Raw genomic sequence first — 26,208 nt, 5'->3', positions numbered from 1 at the left:
GCTCTTTGGTGAATAACAAAGCAATGGTAAAATAAACTTCATATGGATATTTGAACCACAAAACAGCTAACTCGGGTCTGAAATCCATTAGTCATTGTTTAGTCATGACTGATTCTTCATAAATCAATTGATGATTTTTTTGGTAAAGATACTGAAATACTTTGTTCTTTTCTTCTCTCATTTTAGAGATGAGAAAATTGAAGAAAATAGGATTAAGTAACTTGCTAGATTTGAACTCAGAAAGATGGGTCTTCCTGACTCTAAGCCCAGCACTCCATCTATTTGATACTATTAGTCATTTCCAGGAAGCATTGAAGGTTGGTAATCTTGGTTAAGGAACATGTAATTGTTTCAGGAAGAGTGATCATTTCTGGGCAAGTTGCAGAAAAGCATCTTCTCATGCTAGAAGATACTGAAAATTCCTCTATTTCCCACCAATTTGTTTTTTTCAAATTTAAAATAAAGACAAAAAGAGAACCAACAGAGTGGCTTGTGCATAGAGAACTGGTTTTAGAAACCAGAAGACCAGGTTTTAAGTTCTTCTTGGGTTCAGGAATGGCTATGACAAAGTTCAGGCTTCCCAGCCCCTCAGACACTTAACTTTGTTCCAGGAAGCTAAGATTTAGTTGCAGAGTAGGTGCTAGTCTACATTAGAAGACTGAGCACCTGATGAAATCACAGGTTTGGCTGAAAAAAAGGCGAAATCTTTATATTTCTAAGAATCATAATGCTGACTAATATTGAATCATAGCTTTAAAACTTAAAGAAAATTTAGAATTTAACTAATCCAACTCCTGATTATGGGAGAAGTTGAGAATGGTAAACATAACCATAAATCTATGATCCTAACATTTGGATCCTATGATCCTAACACTGCATGCCCCTGTGTAATTCCCCATAATTCTACTTTCTAATGTCATTTCCACTCTAAGGGGCACATTTTCATGAGCTATGTCTGCAGTCTAGCAGCAATAAGAGATTACATGTATTCTTACTAGTGTAATCTTGGTAGTGTAAGAATGGTAACATACGGGGAAGTTGAGAATGGTAAAGTCACATAGGTAATTAGCAGAGATCCTGGATATTTTGAACTCACTTCATCTGCCTCCAAATGAAGCATTATTTCTATTACATTGTGTTGCTTCTTACTCATAGGATGAACCAATGCTACTAAATTTTTTCTTTTATCTCTAACAAATAGTCTACAATTCCATTTATTCTATCCAGTGCAGCTTCAAGAGAAAGTACCAGACATACTCTCCTTTGTTTTTTGAAGTATGAAGAAGAATAGGAGCTCAGGGGGCTATTTTAGGCAAGGAAACAAACAAGTATAATGCTGTCTGAATTCACAGCATTTAAATGTATCCCCCTACCCACTCTTTACTTAATATCCCCGACACTCAATATACACATAGGAAGCGAAATCTCACTAATGTTCTTCTAGTGTTAAATGAAGAAACTAGCATACATTATGATGTAATGAGGACTTTGTGAAGAGTATTCAGGGAACATTATGAGGTCAGGGCTTTCCCTGAAGGGATAGCCAGGATGTAGGCCTGGTGAATCCAAAGTCATCTTTCCTGCTAACATCCTAGCAGCACATCCTGTTCCCATTCTACAGCATGGAATTTTAAGATCAAAGGAATGAACTTTAGAGCAAAAACTGAGACATCAGGAGGGACACCTTTACAACAGGGAGGGATTTTCAGTTCATCCGATTAGTGTCATCATTTCCATCTAGAAATAAAGCCCCCATATGTCCCCATGGAGAATCCTGAAGAAAGGAAGCTCAGCAGTACAACTGAAACTAGCAATTTCACAGCAGCTTTGAAGGAATTTGAGAAGTTAGTGGAATTAACAGCGATCCAGAAAAAAGAAGAAAGACTCGGTTTATATGTCAAAAATGAAGGTAAGTTCAGAAATGTCAAAACCTCCTCAAGAATCCAAAAAAAAAAAATCAGGCTGACTAATCTATGTAGAATTTAGGAGTAGGGAGAGTTCCAATGCTCTGTCACATGTCAGTGTTTAAAGTTACAATATTACTTTTCAAATTCTCCTTTGGGGAAAAATAAGAAACAGGCGAGAAACTTTTCAATCAAGTTTACATTATTCTCTTCTGAATTTAGGGTTAGACTCAGGAACATGGTTAATATAATCACAGCTTTATCACTCATTCCCTTTCCTTTTGTGAATTTTCTAAATTCTCTACAAATAGTGAACTAAATATACTAAGACTAATTTTTTTTGCTGAGGTTACGTTCCTTCTTTAATAACATTATACAGCCATATGGTGCAGTGCATAGTGGTAGACCTGAAGTAAGACTCATCTCCCTGAGTTCAAATCCAATCTTAAACACTTATTAGTAGCGTCTGCCTCAGTTTCTCATCTGCAAAATGAACTAGAGAAGGAAATGGCAAATTGCTCTAATATCTTTGCCAAGAAAACCCTAAATGGTGTCAGTAAGAACTAGACAGGACTAATACAACACAACAATAGGAATTTTTATTTTATATGAGGGCTAACTTCCATGAAATTTACTCTGGTAATACTTAGGAACATGTGAGGCCACATGGCATAAAGGATGGAATGTTAAATTTGGAATCAAGGTTTGGGTTCAAATTCCACCAATGACTTTGTGGATTGCAGACTAGTTAATTACTTTCTTTAACCTACGCATAGTATGGGGGTGATATTTGAACCTAACTCACATAGTTGCTATGATGATTGAATCAGAATGATGTCTATAAGGTGCTTTGCAAACTTTAAAGAGCCATGTAAGTAATTATTATTGTCTTCTGAATTAATTCTTTGATAAATGGGATAAATATCTCGGCCCTAGGTGAGAAGGAACCAGCACATCCATTGAGCTCACAGGCAGGGGGCAAGGACACTGCTGGCTGCTGGCACTTACAGGAGGGTGAAGCTCTTGATTTGGGGTTCCAGGTCAGAGGGAAGAGTTGAAGTGAAGCTAGAGCACCATCCTCCTCCACCTCACAATTAGAGGTGCTTACACTAATAATTTTCATTTAAAAAATGAACCAGCAAAGAAGACCCCAACCATAGAAATTTATTGTGGGAATAGGGAAGACTGAGGTTCATCTTCAGAGGAGGACACTGAAGTATAAAAAGCTTCTGCTCCAAAGAGTAATGTTAAATAGCTCCCTGCCCAGAGAGAATTTATAGAACTCAAAAAAGAATTTTAAAAGATCAAATGAGAAACATTTCAGAAAAGCTAAAAAAAATAAAAATAAAAACTATCCAAGAAAAACAAAATTTTGAAAGAAAAGTTAACCAACTAGAAAATGTCTTAAAGATAAAAACACTTTTTGAAAATTAGAATTGGGCAAGATGAAGCCATTGAGGTTGTAAGAGACCAAGAAATAACAAAACAATATAAAGAATAAAAAAATAGTACAGTATATGAGACATAAGAAAAACAATAGGTCTGGAGAACAGATGAAGAAAAATATAAGAATAATTGGACTACCTGAAAGCTATGACCAAGAAAAAGAACCTTTACACAATAATGCAAGAAATAATCCAAGAAAATTGTTCTGGAATGATTGATAGAATATGTGGGGAAAGTAGAAATAGAAGAAATCCACTGATCACCATCTCAGAGAAAGTTTTTCCTTTGTGGAAAACTTATAGGTCAAATTTCAAAACCCCCAGACCAAAGAGAAAATCTTGCAAGAAACAAGAAAAAAAATTCAAATATACTAGAGTTAGAATTAGAATTGTACAGGACTTAGCAGCAGCCACCATAAAAGATGGCAGGTCCTGGAATCAAAAGATCTAGGCCTGGGGCTAAAAATATCATCTTCTGCAAAATTATCTATAATAGTGAATGAAAAAAAAAGGACACTCAATGAACTTGCAGATTTTCAGAACTTTTGCCCAAACCCAAATTCAATAAAAAATTTAATATATAAGAACTAATATCAAATTGGTTTTTCAAGGAACTTAACATGAACAAATTGTTTTATGTTTTTACGTGGCAATGTGTGCCATATGTTTAATATTGACATCAGCAAAGAAAGATTGAGACAGAGTTAAGATAAAAATAGTAATTATGTTAAATAGATGAAGTAGAGAGGAAAAATAGATGCAGAGGCATTAGAGTGGGGAGGTTTGTAGTTCTGAAAACCTCCTCACATTCAGAATGAGTTAAATAAAGCAACACTACGAAAATACTATGAAGAGTATAGCACTTTCCAAAATCTATAAAATAAGGAGGAAGGGATGGACCAAGAGAGAAGCAAAAGGTAGGAGAAGATGACAAAGGAGGGATTGGAACCATGGATGGAGGGAGATTAAGTAACACCAAGGTAAATCAAGGAGCGGAATGTGTTTTTGTGTGTGTGTGTGTGTGTGTGTGTGTGTGTGTGTGTATCAATACATGTATATATAAATATATTTTTACTTAATTATAGCCTTCTTGGGGAAGGTGAGGGGGTCATGAAAGGGAGACAAAAGAATAAAAATTTAAAAGTATGTAATAGAGATCATAAGAACAACTTTTAATGAAGTAAGGAAAAGATGGACACTTAAGAATATAATTTCTTGGGGACAGCTAGGTGATGCAATGGACAGAGCACCAGCCTTAAAGTCAGGAGGACCTGAGTTCAAATATGGTCTCAGACACTCAACACTTCCTAGCTGTGTGACCCTGGGCAAGTCACTTAACCCCAATTATCTCAGGGGAGAAAAAAAGAATATAATTTCTTCTACTATTGTATATCCTTTTTTGAACTGGTAATTTATGGTTATGTTTGGAATCCTCCCTGATGGAGGGAACCATATGCTAGGCATATAACAATGTTCTGTTTTGTCTTGTTTTGTTTTCCTTTGATATTTTTCTTTTTTAAAAAAAATTCTATTTTTAATAAAATAAAAAAGTTAAAAAAAAAAGGTCTGGAATTGATAGTTTAATATGTGTCCAGCAGTGTGATAAATAAGAAAATTCAATTTTGGGGGGAGGTGAATTAAGAGAAGCATAGATTCCTGGAACAAGGAGGTAATAGTCTCGCTGTTCTTGTCAAGCTTGAAATATTGTGCTTAGTTCTGGGCACTACAGTTAAAAAGAGTTTTGATAAATTGAGAGTGTCCAGAAGAAGACAGCTGGGACCTCAAAGGGTCAGTATGTGTGACATGTTAGGTGAAGGGCTTTCAGGCTTTCTTTAAGAGGGTCTTTTGAAGGAATTAGGGGTATTTAATCTGGAAAAGAGAATACTTGGGGGATAGTGGCATGAATTGCTATCTGTGATCTAAGAGGTCTATTATGTAGAGGGGGAATTAGTCCCAGAGCACTAAATCAGGAGAAACATTAGGTTTAAGTAATCAAGAGACCAATTTCGGCTGGAGGTGAGAAAAAACTTCCTAACAATCAGAAATATCCAAAAGGGGAATAGACATCTCCAGAGGGGATAGCTTCTTTCTCCTTGGAGATATTCAGATGGAGGACAGATAACTACTAAATGGATTTGTTACAGTGGAAATTCCTTTCACTGATTTGGGTTAGATCATCACTGAAATGCTTTCTAATTCTCAGTTTTTCTGAGAAGGTGGTTGGTAAGTATGCTCCCCAGCCCAAGTCCTGCAGAAAGGTTAAAGTGAATCAATATTATGTGTTGTTGAGTCACATCCAATTCTTTGTGACTCCATTTTGGAGTTTTCTTGGCAAAAATGCTGGAATGGTTTATTTCCTCCAGTTCATTTTACAGATAAGGAATTGAAGCAAATTCCTTAAGGTTAAGTGATTTGCTCAGTGTCACAAAGCTATAAGTATCTGAGGACAGATTTGAACAGAGGAAGATGAGTATTTCTGTCTTCAGGTCCAGAACTCTATGCACCTAGCTGCTCTCTGCATCCTTTCCCCTGAACTATATCACATACTATGATTTGATATACAGGGAAGACTTATATACAAAGCTACTGTTAGCATCCCAAGATCAAAGGTAGTAATGACAAATGCAGAAATGAAAGGGGAGTAGTGGAAATATTGCTAGAACAGTTAACATCAAAGAGCTGGCTTGGTCAATCATTGTCTACAACACCTCTGTGAGAATATTTTGGCTCTGCTGTAACTGTCTACCAGTAAAAATTCAGGCTTTCCTAATGTGTTGACTTAACATTGAGGATAAATGGTTTAATGGAAAAATTATGTTTAGCTATTTGCATTATAGACTGTGTGATATCCAGATCTCAGCTTCCTCATTTCTTAAAATAAGAGGATTGGACAAATGTTATGATTTTATAAACACTGTATCAGAAAATTGAATTCTGAAAGTTACATTTCAAATTTCTTATCTTCTTTGAAAAGAAATGAGACACTGGTTAATAGTTAACTTAGTTTAGGAAAGATTGAGTCTTGCTAAATTAATCTTTTGCTGTGTCAAAATGACATAACTTGAAAGACTTAGGGGAAATGATAAATGTAACATTCTTTGACTTTAATCAATTTCTTGAATCAATCATATACAGTTTTTTGTTCAATAAATTTCCAAATGTACAGCCACAATTGAGCAATAATTGATATTTTTATATAGCATTGTAATGCTTGCAAAGGGCTTTACTTAAATTATTTCATTTAATCTTATAAAATGTCTTGGAGGTAAGTACTGCAGGTAATGGTATTTATTATTATTATTATTATAGTTTTCATTTTTGTAGATGTAGAAAATAAGGTTCAGAGTGACCCAATAACTTTTGTCCTATATCTATACAGTTAATAAGTATCAGAAATAGTGGACCCATATGTTCCTGAATCCAAGGCCAGTACTCTCTCTCTACTGCATTAGGTTGATTCTGGAAAGTAAATTTTTTTGATAGTAGTAATGCACATATATTTAACAGGTTATTTCAGCTTAAAAGAGTTGTTTGATTATTTGTGGATTCATATTTGTATCTGAAAACTCCTTTCAACATCTTAAGGATGCCTTTAAATCCATAGCATATAGGTGGTAGATCTATGGCCTAAGTAACTTTGTAACTTACAATCTAGTAATTCTATTATCAAAAAGACAAAAGGGATGATTTTATCTCAATGAGCCCATGTTGACTAATAGTAATTAATAATATTCTTTATAAATGTTTACAACTCAGTCTTTTAATAAGTGGTTTTAGAATGTTAACAGCAATCCAACACCATGATCAAAATCAAAATGACATTTGAAAAGTAACTTTTTAAAATGAATTTGTCTGAAGTTATTCACAAGTAATCTACAAGGATTGATCTTGGATTCAATACTTTTTAATCTCCTTGTCAATGACACACGATAATAGAAATCATCATATATGTAATATGCATATTATATATATACATATATAGATATATATAGATATATATCATCCATATTTGGATTTATAGACTTTTGATAAGTATGAAATATAAGCACCTCTCATATTGTTCATTGACGTGGTTTACGCATATAATAAGTAGGTGGTGTAGTGTTTGGAATGCTGGGCCTGAAGTCAGCAGGATCCAACTTCAAATTTAGTCTTAGACAGTTACTTCATGTATGATCCCAGGCAAGTCATTTAATTTTTATTTACCTCAATTTACTCATCTGCAAAATAAGCTGGAGAAGGAAATGGCAAATCATTTCAAGGACTTTGCCAAAAAAAACCCAAATGGGATCACAACGAATAAAATACAACTGAATTACGAAATCTTTGAAGGTTTTAAAAGTCTAAAACTGAGTCATTATGTCATTTAGCATATTAGTCTGAATTCATTTATTGCTAAGTTTGGCAGCAGAGAATTCCAAGTGACAGTAAGAGATCTTATGTGATTACATGATATAAAAAAAATTTGTCCTGATAAAGAAATTTCTCTAAATGAATTCTTATAGACTATTACAGCAGGTAGTCCTTTATCAATAGGTGAAATTATTCATGTTACAAGGGAGAAACCAAGTGTGGTATTACCCTTTGAGGAGTCATGCTGGGGGGAAAAAGTCCTTCCTATTTTAGTTGAGAGAGACTCTTTGGTGGAGGTGCTAGAACATTTAATTTGAACATTTGCTACCCTACTCTGGAATATTCTAACTGAATACCTAATCAGGTCCAAAAGGAAAGAATTTTTTGAACCAGAATAATTGCTTCTTACAAATGGAAACTAAAAGAAACAGGGTGATACATATTGAAATGAACAATGTGACACAGTAGATATTGGGTTGATATAGGACTTAGAAAGGCCTGGGTTGAAATTCTACTTCTGATACTTTATAAAGTATGTGTTCCTGCATATGTGACATAAGCTCTCTGACCCTCAGTTTCCTTATTTACAAATAAGGGAATTGAACTCAATAGCTCTTGATAGTTTTTCCAATTGTAATTCTAAGATCTTAAAAAAAAAGACCTTCCATATTTGGTAACTGCATCTATAATTCTTTGTTTCAATGCAGACACTATCGATTATGAGAAGTTCTATGATTCAGTATTGGAACTATTTGGTCCAGAAATAAAAAGCCAAGATGTGAAAAGCTTTTACAGGAAACTCAGCAACAACCCAGATGCATCGGTGGACTGGTGTGAGGTAGGAAATTTTGATATTGGTTCCACAAAATCTCTAAATCAACTTCTTCAATATGGGATTACATGCTGATTACACATTGTTTAAACTATGACAAGATGCATGCAATTTGTCAAACACTATTCTAAATGCTGAGAATTTGAAGAAATGCTAAAACATGATCCTTGCCCTCAAGGAACTCATTCTAATGGAGAAGACACTTTGCAAATAATTATTTACATGCAAGATATTTACAGAGTAAAATATACTCAGAGGAAAAATACTAGAATGCAAAGTGAGTAGAGGCATTATTATAGCTCTGAAATCTTGGGACAGGATTTTTGCTTCATAGCCAAAAAGGGTAGGCAAAATGCCACTTATTTATATTATTAATAATAAATAACATTTTAATACATATCAAATACACTCACAAAATTAGTCAATCCAATGTTTTCTTGCCATTATTTATATGCCAGTCACTTCTCTATTATACCATGAAAACAAGTATCCCATGAGTACAAGAGACAGGGGCTCTTCAAACAATCTCTCTGATACTTCAGAACAGAAACAGTCTTTGAGTTTCATTCACAGAAGGTACATTTCTATAAGTCACTTCTAGTAGTTTGGAATAGGTTAGAAATAATTTCTCTCTATTACTTCATGGTTTTCATGAGTTTCAGCCCAACTCATTCATAGTTTTTGAGTCCTAATTGGTCTAAGTTGGTAGAGAGCTGGTCTACTAATGTTGGGTATCACATTTACTAATGGTGTGATGTTATGTCCATCAATACAAATTGCAGAGTAGTTGCCAATTTGCATGAGTAGAGAGAGTTTTCTGATCAAGAATGCTATATCCAATGAAATCACAGGTTTGGTTAAAAATAAAAATAATATTAATAATAAATTCAGAGTGGCTATTTGACCTAGAATTTAAAACATTGGGGTCATTGTGATAGGAAAAAAATGCCCATCTTTTTGCATGATCCTATTTTCTTCCTCCCTTCCTTATCTCTCCCTTCCCAAGACAGTAAGCAATCTGATATAATATATTTTATATATATATATATACACACACACAATCCTTTTAAATATAGTCCCATATTTGTTATATTGTACAAGAAAAAAAATCAGACCAAAAGGGAAAAAAAAAAAAAAACATGAGAAAGAAAAAAGCAAACAAACAAAAGAAAATAATGGGGGGGGGAAATAGTATACTTTGATCTACATTCAGTCTCCATAGTTGTGTCTCTAGATGGGGATGGCATTTTCCATCTCAAATCTGTTGGAATTTTCTTGGTTCACTACTTTGCTTAGAAGAGCTAAGTCTATCATAACTGATCATCACATAATCCTTTTGTGACTGTGTACAATGTTCTCTTGGTTCTGCTCACTTTACTCAGCAACAGTTAATGTAAGCCTTTCCAGGCTTTTTCTAAAATCAGCCTGCTCATCATTTCTTAATGATTCCATAACATTCATAAACCATAACTTATTCAGACATTTCCCAGTTGATGGACATCCACTTGATTTCCAGTTCCTTGCTACTACAAAAAGAGTTGCTTCAAACATTTATTACATATGTGGATTCTTTTCCTTCTTTTATGATCTCTTTGGGATTCAGACCCAGATTTTCCCTATTCTGAGAAAAAAAAAGAAAGAAGAAGAAGAAAAATTTTAGGGGAAAGGAAGAGATAGAACAATCTCAATGTTCAGGAAATAGATCTAGAAGACCAACTGCCCCAAAACTCATTCAAAGTGCCAAGATTCCTCATGACCAAGGATATTACGGTATAAGGGAAAATTTTTTTTAAACAATTTAAAAATCTTAACAAATTGTTTCAAATGAACATCAAGAGTAAAAAAAAAAGACACATAAATACTAATTATTGTACAGACCAATCTTCAGACTAACTGTCATACAGATGACAATTCAACAATCATTCCAGGGCCTTCTGAACGCTAATCAGTTAACTTCAAAGGTTGAAGCAATAGCTTAGAAATTAGGAGAGTGATATTATGTTGAAATAATATGGATCTTTGTCATTTAGGGTAAAATTCCATATTTGCATTATACTAGCACTAACCTAGAATTCTGGAAATCTATATGCAATGTGAGTTAATTGCTAAGACTTGTGTTTTCTACAAAATTGCATGACTCATCAGGTTTCATATATGTGTCATTACAATATGCCAGGATGATTCATCTGGCTTCCATTAAACAGATGGTCTTTACAAGAAATTTAGTCCCATAAGAAGGATACTGAGATGAGGAAGAAGAGTGGTTGTAGTCTTTCATAACTGGTCTTCTAAGTAATGGATCTAATATTTTTCCAAAGACAAAACTTTCAAAGACAATGTGATATAGCTGAAAGAGCAGGTTTTACTGGGCTTTGAATCCCAATGTTACCATTCTTCACTGGAAAATCTATTTCTTTACCTCTCTGGGCCCTGATTTCTCATTCTCACAGTATTAAGGAGGTTAGGTAGAGAACTTTAAACGAAAATCACTTCTAATTCTAAATTTCATAATAAATTATTTGGTTATGTCAACTCCAGATGAGATTCTCAAGATAAAATAGAATTAGAAAAATCTAGTTCTGATTGCTCCAATACTGACCTTATTCATGACATTATTTCTCTGATCTTATTCCTGATGCTGATTCTAACCTGGGGCTTGCTTCTGGAGAAAAGGATGCCATGCCAAAAGGTTTTGCTTTATCTTAATCCTGAACAAAGGTCTTCTCCATTTCCTATTTTGATCATGTCACCATGGTGATCCACTGCTTCAGGTTAGCCTTAAGATGTAATTCAGAAATCATCTTCTGTATGAAGCCTTTTCAGAGCTTTCTCTCCCCAACTACCTTGTATTTTACTATTTACATAATGATATGTATATGGATATAATTATTAACTTTATTCTTATGCTGTGTGTATTTTTATATATACTTATTGTCCCTAACACTCCATTAGGTTAGAAACTCCTTTCAAGTACAGATTATTTCATTCTTTGTATTTCTATCTCTAGGTCCTAGCACACATAATCAATCAATAAAAACTTGTTGACGTATTAAGGATAATAAGAAATGGGAGTAGATTGTAGGAGTGAAAGATAGAAAAGAATGAGGTACAGCAGTTTCTATCCACTAATAGGTAGAAGAGCAGGATTAATATACCATGGACACCCAAAATACCTTTCTCTCACTCCTTCTCTACTCCTTTCTAGAACTTATTGAACACAAGGTCAAAGTGCTATTAAATAAAATTTAATTTTCTTTGTTATTAGGGCAAAGTTTCCCAGAGTATTTTCTGGACAGAACATCCAGATTTGCATAATGGAAAACAGATAATTTTAAATAAGAAACAACAGTGCTTATTTGGATATAGAAAAGTAATGTAGACTGTGATATGACTGATTTGTTCATTTTATTGTCTTTCAATCAATCTATCCATCAAAAAATATTTATTAAAAGACTTAGCATGATAAGTCAGGTTCAAATGTCTGTGATTCCACAAATGTGAGTACTCATCCATTTAGTTACTATGTTCCAGGCATTGTGCTAACCTAGGGGATACAAAAAACAAAGTAAAACAAAACAAAACAAACAAACAAAAAACAAAAACAAGAAGTCCCTGCCCTTAAGGAGTTTATGATCACATGAAGAGACAAAATCCTCTCACCAATGTGGATTACAGTAGTCAACAATCAAAGAAAATTTTGCAGCCAAACTTTTTGGCCTTTAGCAAGTCTAATTCTGGAAGATTAGTACATAATTTATCAGTAGGCCAGTGCTTAGTGTCTTCCTTGTAGATATTGGACTCCATTGGAATAGTCTTTGAGAACAAAGAATCAATGCTTTTGAGATATTCAGATTATGGCTTTATAGGCAATAAATATGTTTAACTGGAAGGTTCATGAGCACTAATTGAACTCAGAATGTCTATAATATCTACTTGAAAACATACTAATTGTAACATGAGTAAATAATGAATCTTAATTTCACTATAAAATGGAGATTATAATTATTATCTACTCAAGGTTGCAGTGAGGACAATCCCACTTTGTAAATCTGATTTTACTACTTTGTAAAATTATTTTCATGATAATGGTAAATGAAGAAAGAAGGGATCTTAATTTATTAACACATTTATATAGTATTTTACTATTTATGAACTGCTTTTCTCACAATAACCCTGCAAAGTAGGTAATTCAAGCACCATTATTTTCATTTTACTTGTGAGGACTGAGTTTATATGGTTTGTCCTCAGTCCCACAGTCATGGAGCTAACTAAGTGCCAGGATTTATCATCAAACCTAGAGCTTCTGACTTTAAACCCAGTGTTCTTTCCTCTCTAATGTAGCTGATTTGGTTTGCATCAGGATCTATTATGTGGTCCCTTAAGTAAACAATGTACCATTAATGTGACCAGAAAAACAAACCAAAAAAGCCCCATGAAATTATGCAATAACAATTCTAAGTCTTTATGGTCCTCCACATTATAGTAATTTGTGAATTGCCATTAAACTCTTGGATTCCTAAATTTTGGGATCTATCTTTTAGCTTGAGGTCCTAAAATTTTTGTAAAAATATGCTGGCATGGACAAGTTTCAAAGGTGTATTCATATGAGTTTTAAAAGCTCACAAGGGGCCATGGCTTAGTTTTCACATAGAATTTTATTAAGATTTTCATGTCAAAAATAAGAATGTAAATGTACTAGGACGGATGCTAGTAGTAGAAAGGGAATCTTGGAATACCATTAATAACACTGTGAGTCAAAGATGATTAATTATGACCAATGAATGACTAATTCTGCTTTGCTAAAAATGTCGATTCTCACTTAAAGGTGGTTTTGTTTTGTTTTGTTTTAAATGATGTTTCATGTTTTAAGAAAATGTTAGCTGAGACAACCAAAGTACTCCAGCCTTAGATTTACTGTAAACTTTCCAAGATATACATGATTTTCTCAGCTACAAATTTTCCATTAACTTAGTCAGACTAAATCTCTCCTACCTTACTAATGTATTTTCCTGGGATTCTGAGTTCTTAGTCATGAACATATAGATGCTGTCATCATGAACTAATCTCTGGGGTTAGCAATATCACTATGAGGAGACACTCAAATTGCTTTTAGTATCACTGGAAGATTTCATAGAAGGCTTGACCAGATTTAATTGGTGTTATTGCAACTTCTCTTGATATGAAAACAACTCTGAATGAGCCCTATGGCTCCTGGTGAAAATACAGACCCAGATGTATTCACAAAGCATACCAAAAAAATGATGAACAGTTAATTGATAAATGACCATTTTAGACTAATAAACAGAGATATTTGATAGAAAATTAAGAACTAGAATGAGACCTTCATCTAGCCTAGAAGTGCTGAACCTGGAGTCCACAAACCATACCCTCCCCTACAGCATACAGAATGGATTGGGAAGGGGACAATTACATTTTTTTTGTTTTCACTACCTTCTAACTAAAATGTAGCATTTCTTTCAGTTATATTTTTAAAACTATTATTCTTGGAAGGGGTCTTATAGGGTATGTCACCAGTCTGCCAACTGGGTCAATCTAAACCTGGAGTTTAAAAAAACAAAACAAAGCTTTCCCATTGTTACAGATTTTTCAAAACAACAACAATATTATCTGATATTTATCATTTAAACATAATAGCCCTTATACTTCACAGCACGGACCAGCAAAATCTCAGGCTAGGGGAAGAAGAGAATGGGAAAGAAAGGGATGAAATGAAGGGAGAGAGAAATTCTTTCTGGGTCTTTTCTTCAAGGAGTAATTTATCTTTATGTTTTTGAAAATCTTGTATAGGAAGCTTTCCACTATCAACTCTGGATTACTTGCCCCAGATACTTGTCTTTTTTCCTTTTAAAATTATATTTTCTTCAATTACATGAAAAAAACTATTTTTGGTATTCATTTTTGAAAATTTTAAGTTATAAATTCTCTCACTCCTTCTCCTGTCCCTCATTGAGAAGGCAAACAATTTTATATGGGCTTTATACCTATAAATCATGTAATACATATTAGTCATGTTGTGAAAAATACACAGACAAAAAAAATAAAACAAAATAAAACAAAAATAGTATACTTAGATCTATATTTAGATTTTGTCAGTTCTTCCTGTGGAGGGGGTGGATAGTATTATTCATCATAAATCTTACGACAATATTGCTGTTATTATGCATGATATGCATCTCTTGGTTTTGCTCACTTTGCATCACGTGGTCTTTCCAAGTTTTTCAGAAAGTATCTTATTTGTCATTCCTTATAGCATAAGAGCATTCTTTCACCATCATAAAGCACAACTTATTCAGCCATTACCCCATTAATAGACATCCCCACTATTTCCAATTCTTTGCCACCATAAAAGAACTGGTATCAATATTTTTGTACCCATAGGCTTTTCCTTCCCCCCACCTCTTTTTGGAATCTGACCTAGTAATTCTATTGCCAGGTCAAAAGGCATGTGAAATTTTATAGTCTTTAAGACAAAAATCCAAATTACTTTCTATAATGCTTGGATCTGGTCACAACATAATCAACAATGCTTCAAAGTCCTAATTTTCCCACATCCCTTCCAACATTTGTTATTTTATTTTTCTGCCGTGTTGGTCAATATGATAGGTATGCAATGGTAACCTTAGAGTTGTTTTAATTTGCTTTTCTCTAATTTTTTGCATATGATTATTGATAGTTTTGATTTCTTTTTCTGAAAACTACTTGTTCAGATCCTTTAACTATTTATCAATTGGATCATTTGAATAATGACTCATATTTTTATAAATTTGACTCAATTAGGTATTTGAAAAATGAAGTATATATCAGAGAAACTTATTGTAAAAATCCTCCTATTTTCTGTTTTCCTTCTAATTTTGGCTGCATTGGTTTTGTTTCTACAAAAACTTTTTTGCTTAACTCTTTAGAACAGAGTTAAAGCCCAAATGGGACTATGAAGTCAGATAATACTAAAATGACTAAACCACAACAAAGCATTCTTAATAAACTATCTAGAACAGTACTTTTAGGCTAAATCTTTTTGTTCTAAAATTCTTGTTCTCTAGTCTCTGAGATTTCACTCTGATTTGGGAAGGCCATCCCCTATGCAGGGGTCCTCAAACTATGTCCCACGGGCCAGATGTGACAGCTGAGGATGTTTTAACCGCCCCCTCCCCACCCCCAACCAGGGCTATGAAGTTTCTTTATTTAAAGGCCCACAAAACAAAGTTTTTGTTTTTACTATAGTCTTGCCTCCAACAGTCTGAGGAACAGTGAGTGGCCCTCTATTTAAAAAGTGTGAAGACCCCTGCCTACCTTCCAGATTATTTCTAATAGTTATACCTTATTAGTGTCTCCTTTTGGGACTGCCCTTTCAAAAAAAATTGCCAGAGTTTTCAGGTTCCAGATTTCTCCAATTTTTTTTATTCTAAACTCCTTTGGCTCTCCCTTGGCAAAGCAGGAAAGAATGGAGGAACAATGAAACAAAGCTATTTACTTAGAGGGAAAGGTCTCTAACTTCCCATGGTCTAACTATATCATAAGATTTAGAGCTAGCAAGAACTTGTGAGATTATCTAGTCCCATATTTTTATAAAGAACTGAAATCTAGATAGGCTAATGGACTTGTTCAAGGTGACAGGAGTGGTAAATAGCAGAGGTGAGATTCAAACTAAATGTCCCCTGCTGCTCTTGTGTTGTTGCTATTTGGCCAGCAACAAACTATCTGGCAATACAATTATAACAGCTAGTATTTATTTAGTGCTTTAAGGTTTACAAAGCACTTTACAAATATTTCATTTTTAAACTTTAAAACATCACTGTGAAATTGTTTCCTCCGAATGATTAATAATAATTCAAGCTAACATTTATATAGCACCTACTATGTGTCAGATACTGTGGTAAATGTTTTATAATTATTATTTCTTTTGAGCTAAACAACCTTGGGAAGTACATATTATTAGTATTTTGAGGCTAATGGTTATTTGCTGGGATATGCAAATAACTAGTCCAGGATAACACAGCAAATAAGTGTCTTGAGGCTGAATTTGATCTCAAATCTTGTTGCTTCCAGGTCCAGTGTTATATATAGAATGTGTTACTGTGTTACAGATTGATCAACAACTATTTTCAAAGTAATGATTATGTACCATACATTTTTGATATGCATCGAGAGAATACAAAGACAAAAATGAAACAGTTCCTTTCCTCAAAAAGCTTACATTTTAAAAGTGTGGGGAACAACATGCATATGTAAAGATGGGAGGAACATAGAAACTGGATCTCTGATCTCATTTGTATAAGAAATTCCCAGATGAAGAAACTCTACCAAAGTAGATGCATGTTTTTTCTATACCATATAGTTTTCCCAAGTTGCTTAAGCAGGGCTTCTCAAACTTTTGCCACTCAAACCCCTTTTTTCCCAACAAATTTTTATATAACCCTGGATGTAATGGTATATAAAATAGGTATCCAAATCAAAGATGTCTGACAACATTATCTGTGATGCAGAGGCAAAAAGCCCTTAGTTCTTCAAAGTCTCTATCATCTACCTGTTAATGTGCATCCCATTAGTTGCTAATACATATCAGAGGTAGGTCTTCCTTATTTCAGGGCAGGCTTTCCAGCCTCTATAACACACTGTCTCTCATATGTAAGTATATATTTAATATACTTGGTCAATATAGGATAATTTGTTTTGGAAATGCACATTAGCAACTAGATGACAGAGACTGAAAAACTAAGTGATTTTTGCCAGTGCACCATAACTAATGTTGTTAGACACCTTCTGTGAAGATGAAAAATAGTGTCAAGGTCAGCTATCACACTGATGGTAAATTATCTAACTTGGAAAGGCTAAAGCCAATACTAAGATGGAGGAAGAATTTCTGCCTCGATGTTTTGTTTGCATATAATTATGCATTCAATGCAGTCTTTAAGGCTGAGAGATCACAAAGTGGATTGAATCTCTGTTGCTTGTGCTAATTTTGCCTAGAAATCAACACCAAGAAAACAGAGGTTCTCCTTCAGCCAGCATTAGGCCATCCATATGTGAAACCACTAGTTATAGAAAATAGAGAAATACTGAATGCTACAGACAAAAGTTTACTTACCTTGGTGCAGGATGTTTTCCAGAGATATATACATAGATGAAGAGGTATCAACCTTATATTTCCAATTAGCTCAGTGTCTGGAAGGCTCCAAAGAAAAGTATAAGAGAGAAAAGGGTATTAGGATACCTACCAGACTGAAAGTTCACAGAATCTTTGTGTTGACCTCACACATGCCTGGGAGACCTGGGCAGTATACCAGTGCCCCACCAGGAAACTGAATTGCTTTCATTTGAATTGTCTTAGGAAGAATTCTGAAAAATAAGGTACAAGAGACTGAGCTCTTTTCTCAAGCTGAATTGCCAAGTGTTCAAATTCTACTGCAGAGAGCACAGCTCTGATTGGGTTGGCCACATTGCTCAAATGCCAAATATTTATTTGCCTAAGATACTACTTTATGGAGAACTCACACAAAGGTAGTGTTCACATGGAGGTCAGAAGAAGCAATATAAGGACAGTCTCAAGGTCTCTCTGAAGAACCTTAAGATTGATTGTCAAATATAGGAAACACTGACACAGGACCACCCAACATGCATGCCTTCGTCAAAGAAGGCATTGAGCAAAGTGGAATTGTAATAGCTCAAAAGAAATGCAAGAGGTGCAAATTTAATGCCATTGCTACTCCGATTGTTCATATGGATTATTTGTGCCTGGATCTGTGGTAGAGTCTTTTGACTTTATAATATTCTGATCAGCCACTGTACCTATGACCAACCATACTGTATCTTGACACACACACACCCCATACTGATGTCATTTTGTTTTTTTTATGAGAATGAAGGACAACAACCACCAGGTATCTGAAGTGAGATTTGACGCCAAGACTCTCTTTTGTCAAGAAGTTCCATATGTGGCTACCATTTTTTTCCCTCTACCTCAGTTATTGCCTTTGTAGTCATGGAATTATTAAATATACTTATGATCCCTCAAATACTTTGATTTCTTCTGAAGTGCCCTCCCTGTCTAATGACCTTATGCTCAATAGCTCTTTTTTCAGTGGGCTTTAAATTATGCTGTATAGGAAAGTTTGAGAAGTCTGGCAGTATTAACTTTGCAGCAAAGGCAATCACAGGAAGTCATGATCTAAGTATCTTTCCTTCTTTCTTAGATTGGACCTTTTGAAGTAACTCCTGCCCCAAATGCCCCTTACATAGAAGCTAGTTATGGGTGAAAGAACACTTCCCAGACTGTGACTCATTCCTTAATTACTTATTTATATGCCTGGGAGATGAACTTTCTTTATATTTGGTAATCAACCTGTTGAGAGAATTTTTTTTTTTCATATTCCAGAAGGAATCAGCCCATATTCCCTGCTATTCTTTGGATTCTGAAATGATGCTCTACAACTCCCAAGAGGTGATAGCTTGTTGGAGGAGCATCTCAATAGATGTTTTGTCTCTTCCCTTTTCATTCCCACCAGGAAATCCTATTTTCTTACCTGCTATGGGTCAGGGAAAGCATGATATGAGTCAGTCAACAATTTTTTAAAGTGTAAATTATATGCCAGACACTGGAGTTTCAAACACAGACAAATATACAGTTTCTATCCTTAAGGTGCTCTTATTCCAATGAAGATTCTATGCTAATAAATATGGAAATATGTGATGACCACATATTTAAAATCAGCTGGAGTCAGGAATTCAGGTTAAGGGAAAAATCTTCAATCTTTATTCTTAGTAGAGGCGAAGAAGGATTGCAATAGTAATATGGGCAGCTGCGACAGGAAGCCAGCTAGCAGAGGGGGATCGGAGGTGAAGGGTGGTCGCAATAGCAATGCGAGCTGCTGTGACAAGAAGCCAGCCAGCAGTCTCTCTTTCTGCTTCCTTTTCCACCCCCCTGCCTCTACCCACCAAAATTGTCATTTCCTATACTACACATCAGGACTTGCACAAAGAGTGGGTGGGGGCCATTCTTTCTCCAAGCATATATATTAATAGAGTATGGTCCAATTACTATTTAGCCTCACGTGCTTGGGACCTCAGTGCATCAACTCAAACCTCAGCCCATTACAGAAATATATAACAATACAATATATGTAATAACATATTTAATAAATGTAATATATATACATATATAATATAAAATTATATACATACACACAGAGAGAAATATAATGAAAAGTATGTCAGAAGAAAGGCAATGAAAATTCCAAGAAATTCTTTTGCTTAATTAGGATTGAAATGGAACTTTTTGGAAAGACTGACAGCCATGAGGCAGAAGTGAAGAAGCAGATAATTTCTAGGCATGGAGAATAGTGAGTGAAAAGACAAAAAGTCCTTGGGAGATGGCTAGTCCTGGAAAAGAAATATAAAGAAAGCTAATAAGTTTGGGGTTAGGGTAGAGAAGTATAAGGAAATTTTAAAAAATAGATTATAAAGAGATTTAAAAGGCAAATGGAAGATTGTGATATGATGCTGGAGATAATAATGAATCACTGAAATATATTGAGAGAGAAAGAGAGAGAGAGAAAGAGAGAGAGAGAGAGAGAGAGAGAGAGAGAGAGAGAGAAGAGTGTGTATGTATGTGTGTTTGAGGAAAGTCACTGGCGGCTGAATGGAAGATGAATTGGATTAGGTGAAATATTAAGGTAGAAAGAACACTGCATTATTACAGACAGGAGGGATGAGGGATTGCACTAGATGTGGGGAGGGTTAAGACAAGATGACAACAGATTCAATATGTTGGGATGAATATGAGAAAGAATTTGAGGATGGCACTGAGGTTGCAAATTTGAGTGACTGGGATGATGACAGGTTATTTCTGAACCATAAAGGAGGAAATATCAATCACCCTCCCCCCCAAGAAAATTGATACCTAAAATGAAGCCCTCGTTGTTATTGTTGTTTGGCCATGTCTGACTTTTTGTGACTTAATGGACTACAGCATGCCAAGTCTCTTCTGTTCTCCACCAACTCTTGAAGTCCATCCAAGTTTGTGTTGATTGTTTCCATGCTATTATCTATCCATCTCATTCTCTGCTGTTCCCTTTTCTTTTTGTCATCAATATTTCTCAACATCAGGGTCTTTCCCAATAAGTCTTGCTTGTCTCCTCATTATATGACCAAAGTATTTAAATTTCAGTTCCAGTATTTAATCTTCCAATGAATAGCTGAATTAATTTCTTTAAGTATTGACTAATTTGACCTCCTTGCTGTGTAAGGGACTCTCAAAAGTCTTCTCTAGTACTACAATTTGAAAGCGTCAATTCTTTGTTGTTCTTTATATTCCAACTCTTACAACCATATATTGCTAATGGAAAAAAACATAGTTTTGACTAAATGGAACTTTGTCGGCAAGGTGATATCTCTGTTTTTTAGTATGATGTCTAGATTTGCCTTAGTTTTCTTTCCAAGAGGGAAGAATCTTTTAATTTCATGGCTCCAGTCTCCATCTGCAGTTTTGAGCCCAAGAATATAAAATCTGACACTGCTTCCATTTCTGTTCCTCAATTTTCCAGGAAGAAATGGGACCAATTGCCAAGATCTTAAGTGTTTTTTTGTTGTTGTTGTTAAATTTCAAGCTATCTTTTACACTCTACTCTTTTACCCTCATCAAAAGGCTTCTCAAATCTTATTTTATTTTTTTCTAAAGCTTATCTGAGATTGTCGATATTTCTCTCAACAACCCTAATTCCAACTTTTTATTCATCCAGCCTGGCATTTCACTTGATGTTCTCTGCATATAAGTTAAATAAGGTGGCAATGTACAGCTTTAATGCACTCCTTTTCCAATTTTAAAAGTCATGTTTGGTTCTAACTGTTGCTTCTTGACCTACATACAGGTTCCTCAGAAGACAAGATAATCTGGTCCCCCTATCTCTTTGAGGACTTGCCACGTTTTCTTGTATTCCACACTGTCAAAGCATTTCGTATAGTCAATGAAGCAGAAGTAGATGTTTTTCTGTAATTCCCTTGCTCTCTCCATAATCCATTGAATTTTGGCAATTTGGTCTCTGTTTTCTCTGCTTCTCTGAAAACCAATCTGGTCATCTTGTAACTCACATATTGCTGGAATAGCTTTCAGGATCTTCTGTACAGCTTTGCTGGACTGAAATGAGCACACGTTTTTGGTAATTAGAACATTCCTTGGCATTGCCTTTCTTTAGGATTGGGATGTCGACTGATCTTTTCTAATCCAGTGGTCACAGATGAGTTTTCCAAATTTGCTGGCATATTGAGTGCAACACTTTAACAAAATTATCATTAAGATTTTAAATAGCTGATCAGGAAAATCTCATATTGCTATGTCCTAATTAGGGTTTTGTTCATTATGGTGTTAGTGTGGAATGATAACGTGATCTTGAGTCAGAAGGTTTGGAGCTGAGTGTTCTTCTAGGTCTCAGTTTCCTTTTTTGTGAAATGAGTGAATTGGGTAAAATTCCTAAAGTTTTTCTAGCTCTAATTATTCTGGTTGCTGTGTACTAAGTTATAGATTCATAGTTAATAACTCCTCTTCTTTCCCCACATCTGCTCCCTTTTACTTCCTGGGACTGCTGTTATTGTCCCAAGGGAAAAAATGTAGTGAGAAATCTGCATGGGTTTACTGGATGATTGTACATTGTCCTATTTTTTTTTAATATAGTTGCTATCTAAATGTAGGGAATTATTTTGCAGAATTTACTTTTTTCCTGGGAAATTGGAGTTTATCAGTACAAGAATAAATAAAGCATTTTTCCTTGTTGAATTCTGAAAATACTCCCCAAAAATGGGAATAGAAACATTCAGACTAAAATATGAATTAAACTGGTTGCCCAATTTTACAATTATTGTTAGTTTTGTTTGGGCCAGGTGTTTGTATTGTACTAAGTTGTATTCATAAAAAGAAGTGAAGGTGATGATGGAGGTTGGAGAGAGCCATTGGTCAAAATGTACATGACTGTGAGTGCTTAATAAATTCTTGTGAGGCCTAACCATATCTATTATAAATACGTCAATATCAAGAAGACCAATTAAAGATTTCAGACTGGCTTCTAGGTCAGAGGACCAATAAGAGAAGATAGGAAAATTTCTCTATTTCTCACTAACTCTCAAAAATTCTCCCAAACTTGGGAAGAAAAGCAATATGCTAGAAGAAAAGCAATCCCAAAGGTCTCTGTAGACCAATATAGCAAGAAACTGAACAAAGTAGTCTTATGCACTCAGAGCAGAAAACATTAATGCCTAACTCCCTCCTTCACCATTTGTACCAGACCCCAAACTCTGACAGAGAATAAAAACAGCTTTTTTTTTTTTTTTTGCCAATTCTTCAGTATTTGCTCCTTCCCAGAATCCATCATTCTGTGACAATAAGTAGCAGAACTTAACTCTGCCTAACCACTAGTAAAGAGGAAACAAATAGTAAAAAAGCTTTGTCTGGAGAAAGGGCAGTGCTCTCTGCCTGGGAAAAACAGTGCCTTGATAGAAGGAACTAGTTCAGGATACCAGCATATTTGTGTAGAGCTGTACTAAACCTGAAGGAAAGGGGACTAGCATCAAACTGATACTAGTTCTCCCCCTTAGAAGCATCTTGGCATAGAGGCTGGAAGTAGCAAAAAAGTGAATTCCTCTACATGGAGAGGTTAAGGCAGCTTTAGTGTCCTCATGAGTCATAGAGGAAGGGAAAGTAGAGAAAAAAGGAAACTAAGATTTCAGGAGGAAAAAAATTAAGTTAAAAATCCTAGAGAACAAACAAATAAATCATCTGGAAAGATATTAAAATAGAAGGAAATATGGATAATAAGACATGTTTCTAAATAAATATGGAAAGACAAAGCAAATACAAGGTCATTTCATGGGGTCATTGATTGGAATGAGAAGGGACTTCAAAAGCTAGCTAGAGCAATTCCCTCATTTTGTAGACAAAAGAAAACCTGAGGCCCATAGTGTTAAATGACTTGCCAAAGGTCACTCAGTTATGGTTAAGAAACAGCAAGTAGGCCAATCTGGCTAGATGTTAGAGACCATGAAGAGAAATGATGTTTGGAAAAAGTATAAGCTTAAAAAATTAGTCTAGACTCGGGTTGTGAAGGGTTTTAAATGGCAAACATAGAAGATTGCACTTGATTTTAGAGGCAATAGAGAACCAATAGAACTTGAAAAAAATTAGAACTTCTATGTTTTGTCTTTATATCATCTTCATTTGCAAATGACTCCTTCTCTCCCTAACTCTTCCCTCAAACTAATGAATAAAAAAAAAGTTTAAAAAGTTCAGCAAAATTAACCAATCAATTGACTATGTCTGAGATTATCCAACATTCCATATCCATAAGTCTGTGCTTCTGTAAAGAAAAGAAATTGTGTTTTCTCATCTCTTCAATTTCATTTTTTTGTTCTTTCCATTTACATTGGTATAATCAAATTCAGCCTTAGACATTTACTAGCTGTGTACCCTGAGTAAGGCATTTTTTTGGGCCCCAATTTCTTCATCTTTAAAATGAAGATTATTGCATCTACCTCTCAAAGTTGTTGCAAGGATCAAATGAGATAATTTGCAGAGTCCTGGCATATTAGTAAACTCTATTCAAATGTTAGTTATTCTTGTTATGTTATCATTATCATTATTATTATTATTGTCATTTTTTCCTAGTTCTGCTTACTTCATTTTGTATTAACTCATTTATCATCCCATTGTTCTCTGAATTCTTCACATTCGTAGTTTCTTTTGGTATGGTACTATTTCATTACATTTATTTATCATAATTTATCCAGTCTTTAACAGATGGAAATCATTTTTCAGTTTTTTACTATCATAGAATGCTATTATGGACATTTAAGTGTTTACAGGACCTTTCTTTTCATCTGTGTCCTTCTAAACACTTGTGCCTAGTAGAAGGGTCTCTTGGAAATTCTTTTTTCCACCATGTCTGGAATGAATTCTCACCACAGTTTTGCTTCCTGGAAGCCTTTAAAATTCAGCTCATATAGGACTTCTGTAGAAAGTTATTCCCAATCTCAACTTGCTCTGCTGCTTAATTTCTGTCTTCTATAGGAAGTCTTTCAAAATTCCTATTAATTCTAGTGTTTTACCTATATTGACAATTTGTCATTTATCCTGGATTGAGCCCTTTTTGTACATGCCTTTTTTTGTATATTGTCTCTTCCATTAGATAGTGAAGGAATGATCTTTCCCCTTTTTTCTTATTCCTGGTATTAAATGAAATATTTGGCACATAGGTAATAAATGTGATTACTAAATAAATGATTAAGAGACTTCATAGTTACCTTATATTTAATTTGTATATCTTACATATACTTGTGTATGTAAATAGAGTCTCTCTCCTAGCTGTATTGTAAATTTCTCAAGGAGAAAGACATTTTTTTTTTTTACTATCTATAATATCTAGCACAATTCCAGGCACTTAGTAGGTGCTTGTTGGCTATGTAGATTGATTAACTGACATTTGAGCAGGATACAATTTGTTTTCTAGAATAGTTTTATCAATTGATAACTTCACCAATAATTAAGCAGGGGAGTGACATGGTCACACCTTAGCTTTAGACATGTCACTATAACAGCGGTGTGGAGAACAAATTGGAAAAGGGAAAGTCTTTAAGAAAGACCAAGCAGAATAATAATGCAGCAGCTCAGGCAATAAGAGATGCTGGTCTTAACTAGGATGGTAGCTGTATTAGTGGATGTGTGAAACACTGTAAACTTGGAAACTGAAAAATATTATGGAGTGATTGCTTCTCTTTCTTTTCCTTCATAATAAACTAAACATGACTTCAAATGATTATGTTCAATCATATTGTAATCCCCAATTGTTTCCAAAAGTAACATTATAGAATTAATAAGATCCTTCCCTTTTTATGAATTAGAACTTAAATTCTATCATCACAAATAATCACTGAGTAAATGGAGCATGTTTAAATCATTGTGTAATATGCAAATATTATTTTAATTTTAGATATTTGGATATTTTCTATCAGAAGAAGATGCCCTTGCTTCTCAACTTGATGAAGAAAATTTGGTTTTTCTTATTTCCAGAAAACAAAGATTTCCACTTTCAGGTAGTATTTTTAATATTCCTAGAAATTAATATGAGTTTTAATGTATATCCAAGAAGAATGTTATACACATTTTCTTATAGACTCATTTAATTAATTACATTTAATTGTTTTTAATATTATAAGAAAAGGGATAAGACTCACATAGAATCAATTTCAAAAGTCAAAGAAATAGGCATAATGTAATTGTTCCATAAAGAATATTTGCAGGAGAATCATAGAATCACAATAGACCTCAGCAGTCACCTAGCTCAACCTACCTTCCTTGAACCTTTAATGTTCCTTATGAGAACCTAACAAATGATCATCTAATCTTTATTTGAAGACATACCTTCAAATTCACAAGTTCATGAGAAAGTAATTTAATCTCTGTTTGCTTCAGTTTTGCCATTTATAAAATGGTGTTAATAATAGCATTTCTGACTAGGATTGTTGTGAGAATCAAATGAGATAATAATTTGCCTGGCACATAGTAAGCAATATATACATGTTAACTGTTATAATAATAATGATGAAGATGATGTTTATCCTACTTTTTTGAGAATTGTTAGAAATTTCATTTCTTTATTTTGAGCTAAAACTGCTT

At 34.3% G+C, this 26,208-nt stretch overlaps 1 protein-coding gene across 4 annotated transcripts in view; it reads left to right on the top strand.

The window, feature by feature from the left end:
* Window positions 1-1,553: 1,553 nt before the first annotated feature.
* Window positions 1,554-26,208, top strand: part of WDR64 (WD repeat domain 64) — a 165,728-nt gene continuing 141,073 nt past the window's right edge. For all 4 annotated transcript variants that reach the window (XM_051993507.1, XM_051993510.1, XM_051993508.1 and 1 more), the window contains exons 1-3: window positions 1,554-1,909; window positions 8,410-8,540; window positions 25,523-25,625. In XM_051993507.1, the coding sequence (XP_051849467.1) occupies window positions 1,765-1,909; window positions 8,410-8,540; window positions 25,523-25,625 (379 nt within the window). In that variant the 5' untranslated portion in view covers window positions 1,554-1,764. The remainder of the gene's footprint in view (window positions 1,910-8,409; window positions 8,541-25,522; window positions 25,626-26,208) is intronic.

Source organism: Antechinus flavipes, chromosome 4, assembly GCF_016432865.1.
Source record: "Antechinus flavipes isolate AdamAnt ecotype Samford, QLD, Australia chromosome 4, AdamAnt_v2, whole genome shotgun sequence".
NCBI classification, from domain to species: Eukaryota; Metazoa; Chordata; class Mammalia; order Dasyuromorphia; family Dasyuridae; genus Antechinus; species Antechinus flavipes.
The sequence above is the reverse complement of the archived record's forward strand: the minus strand, read 5'-3'. Positions and strand labels throughout refer to the sequence as shown.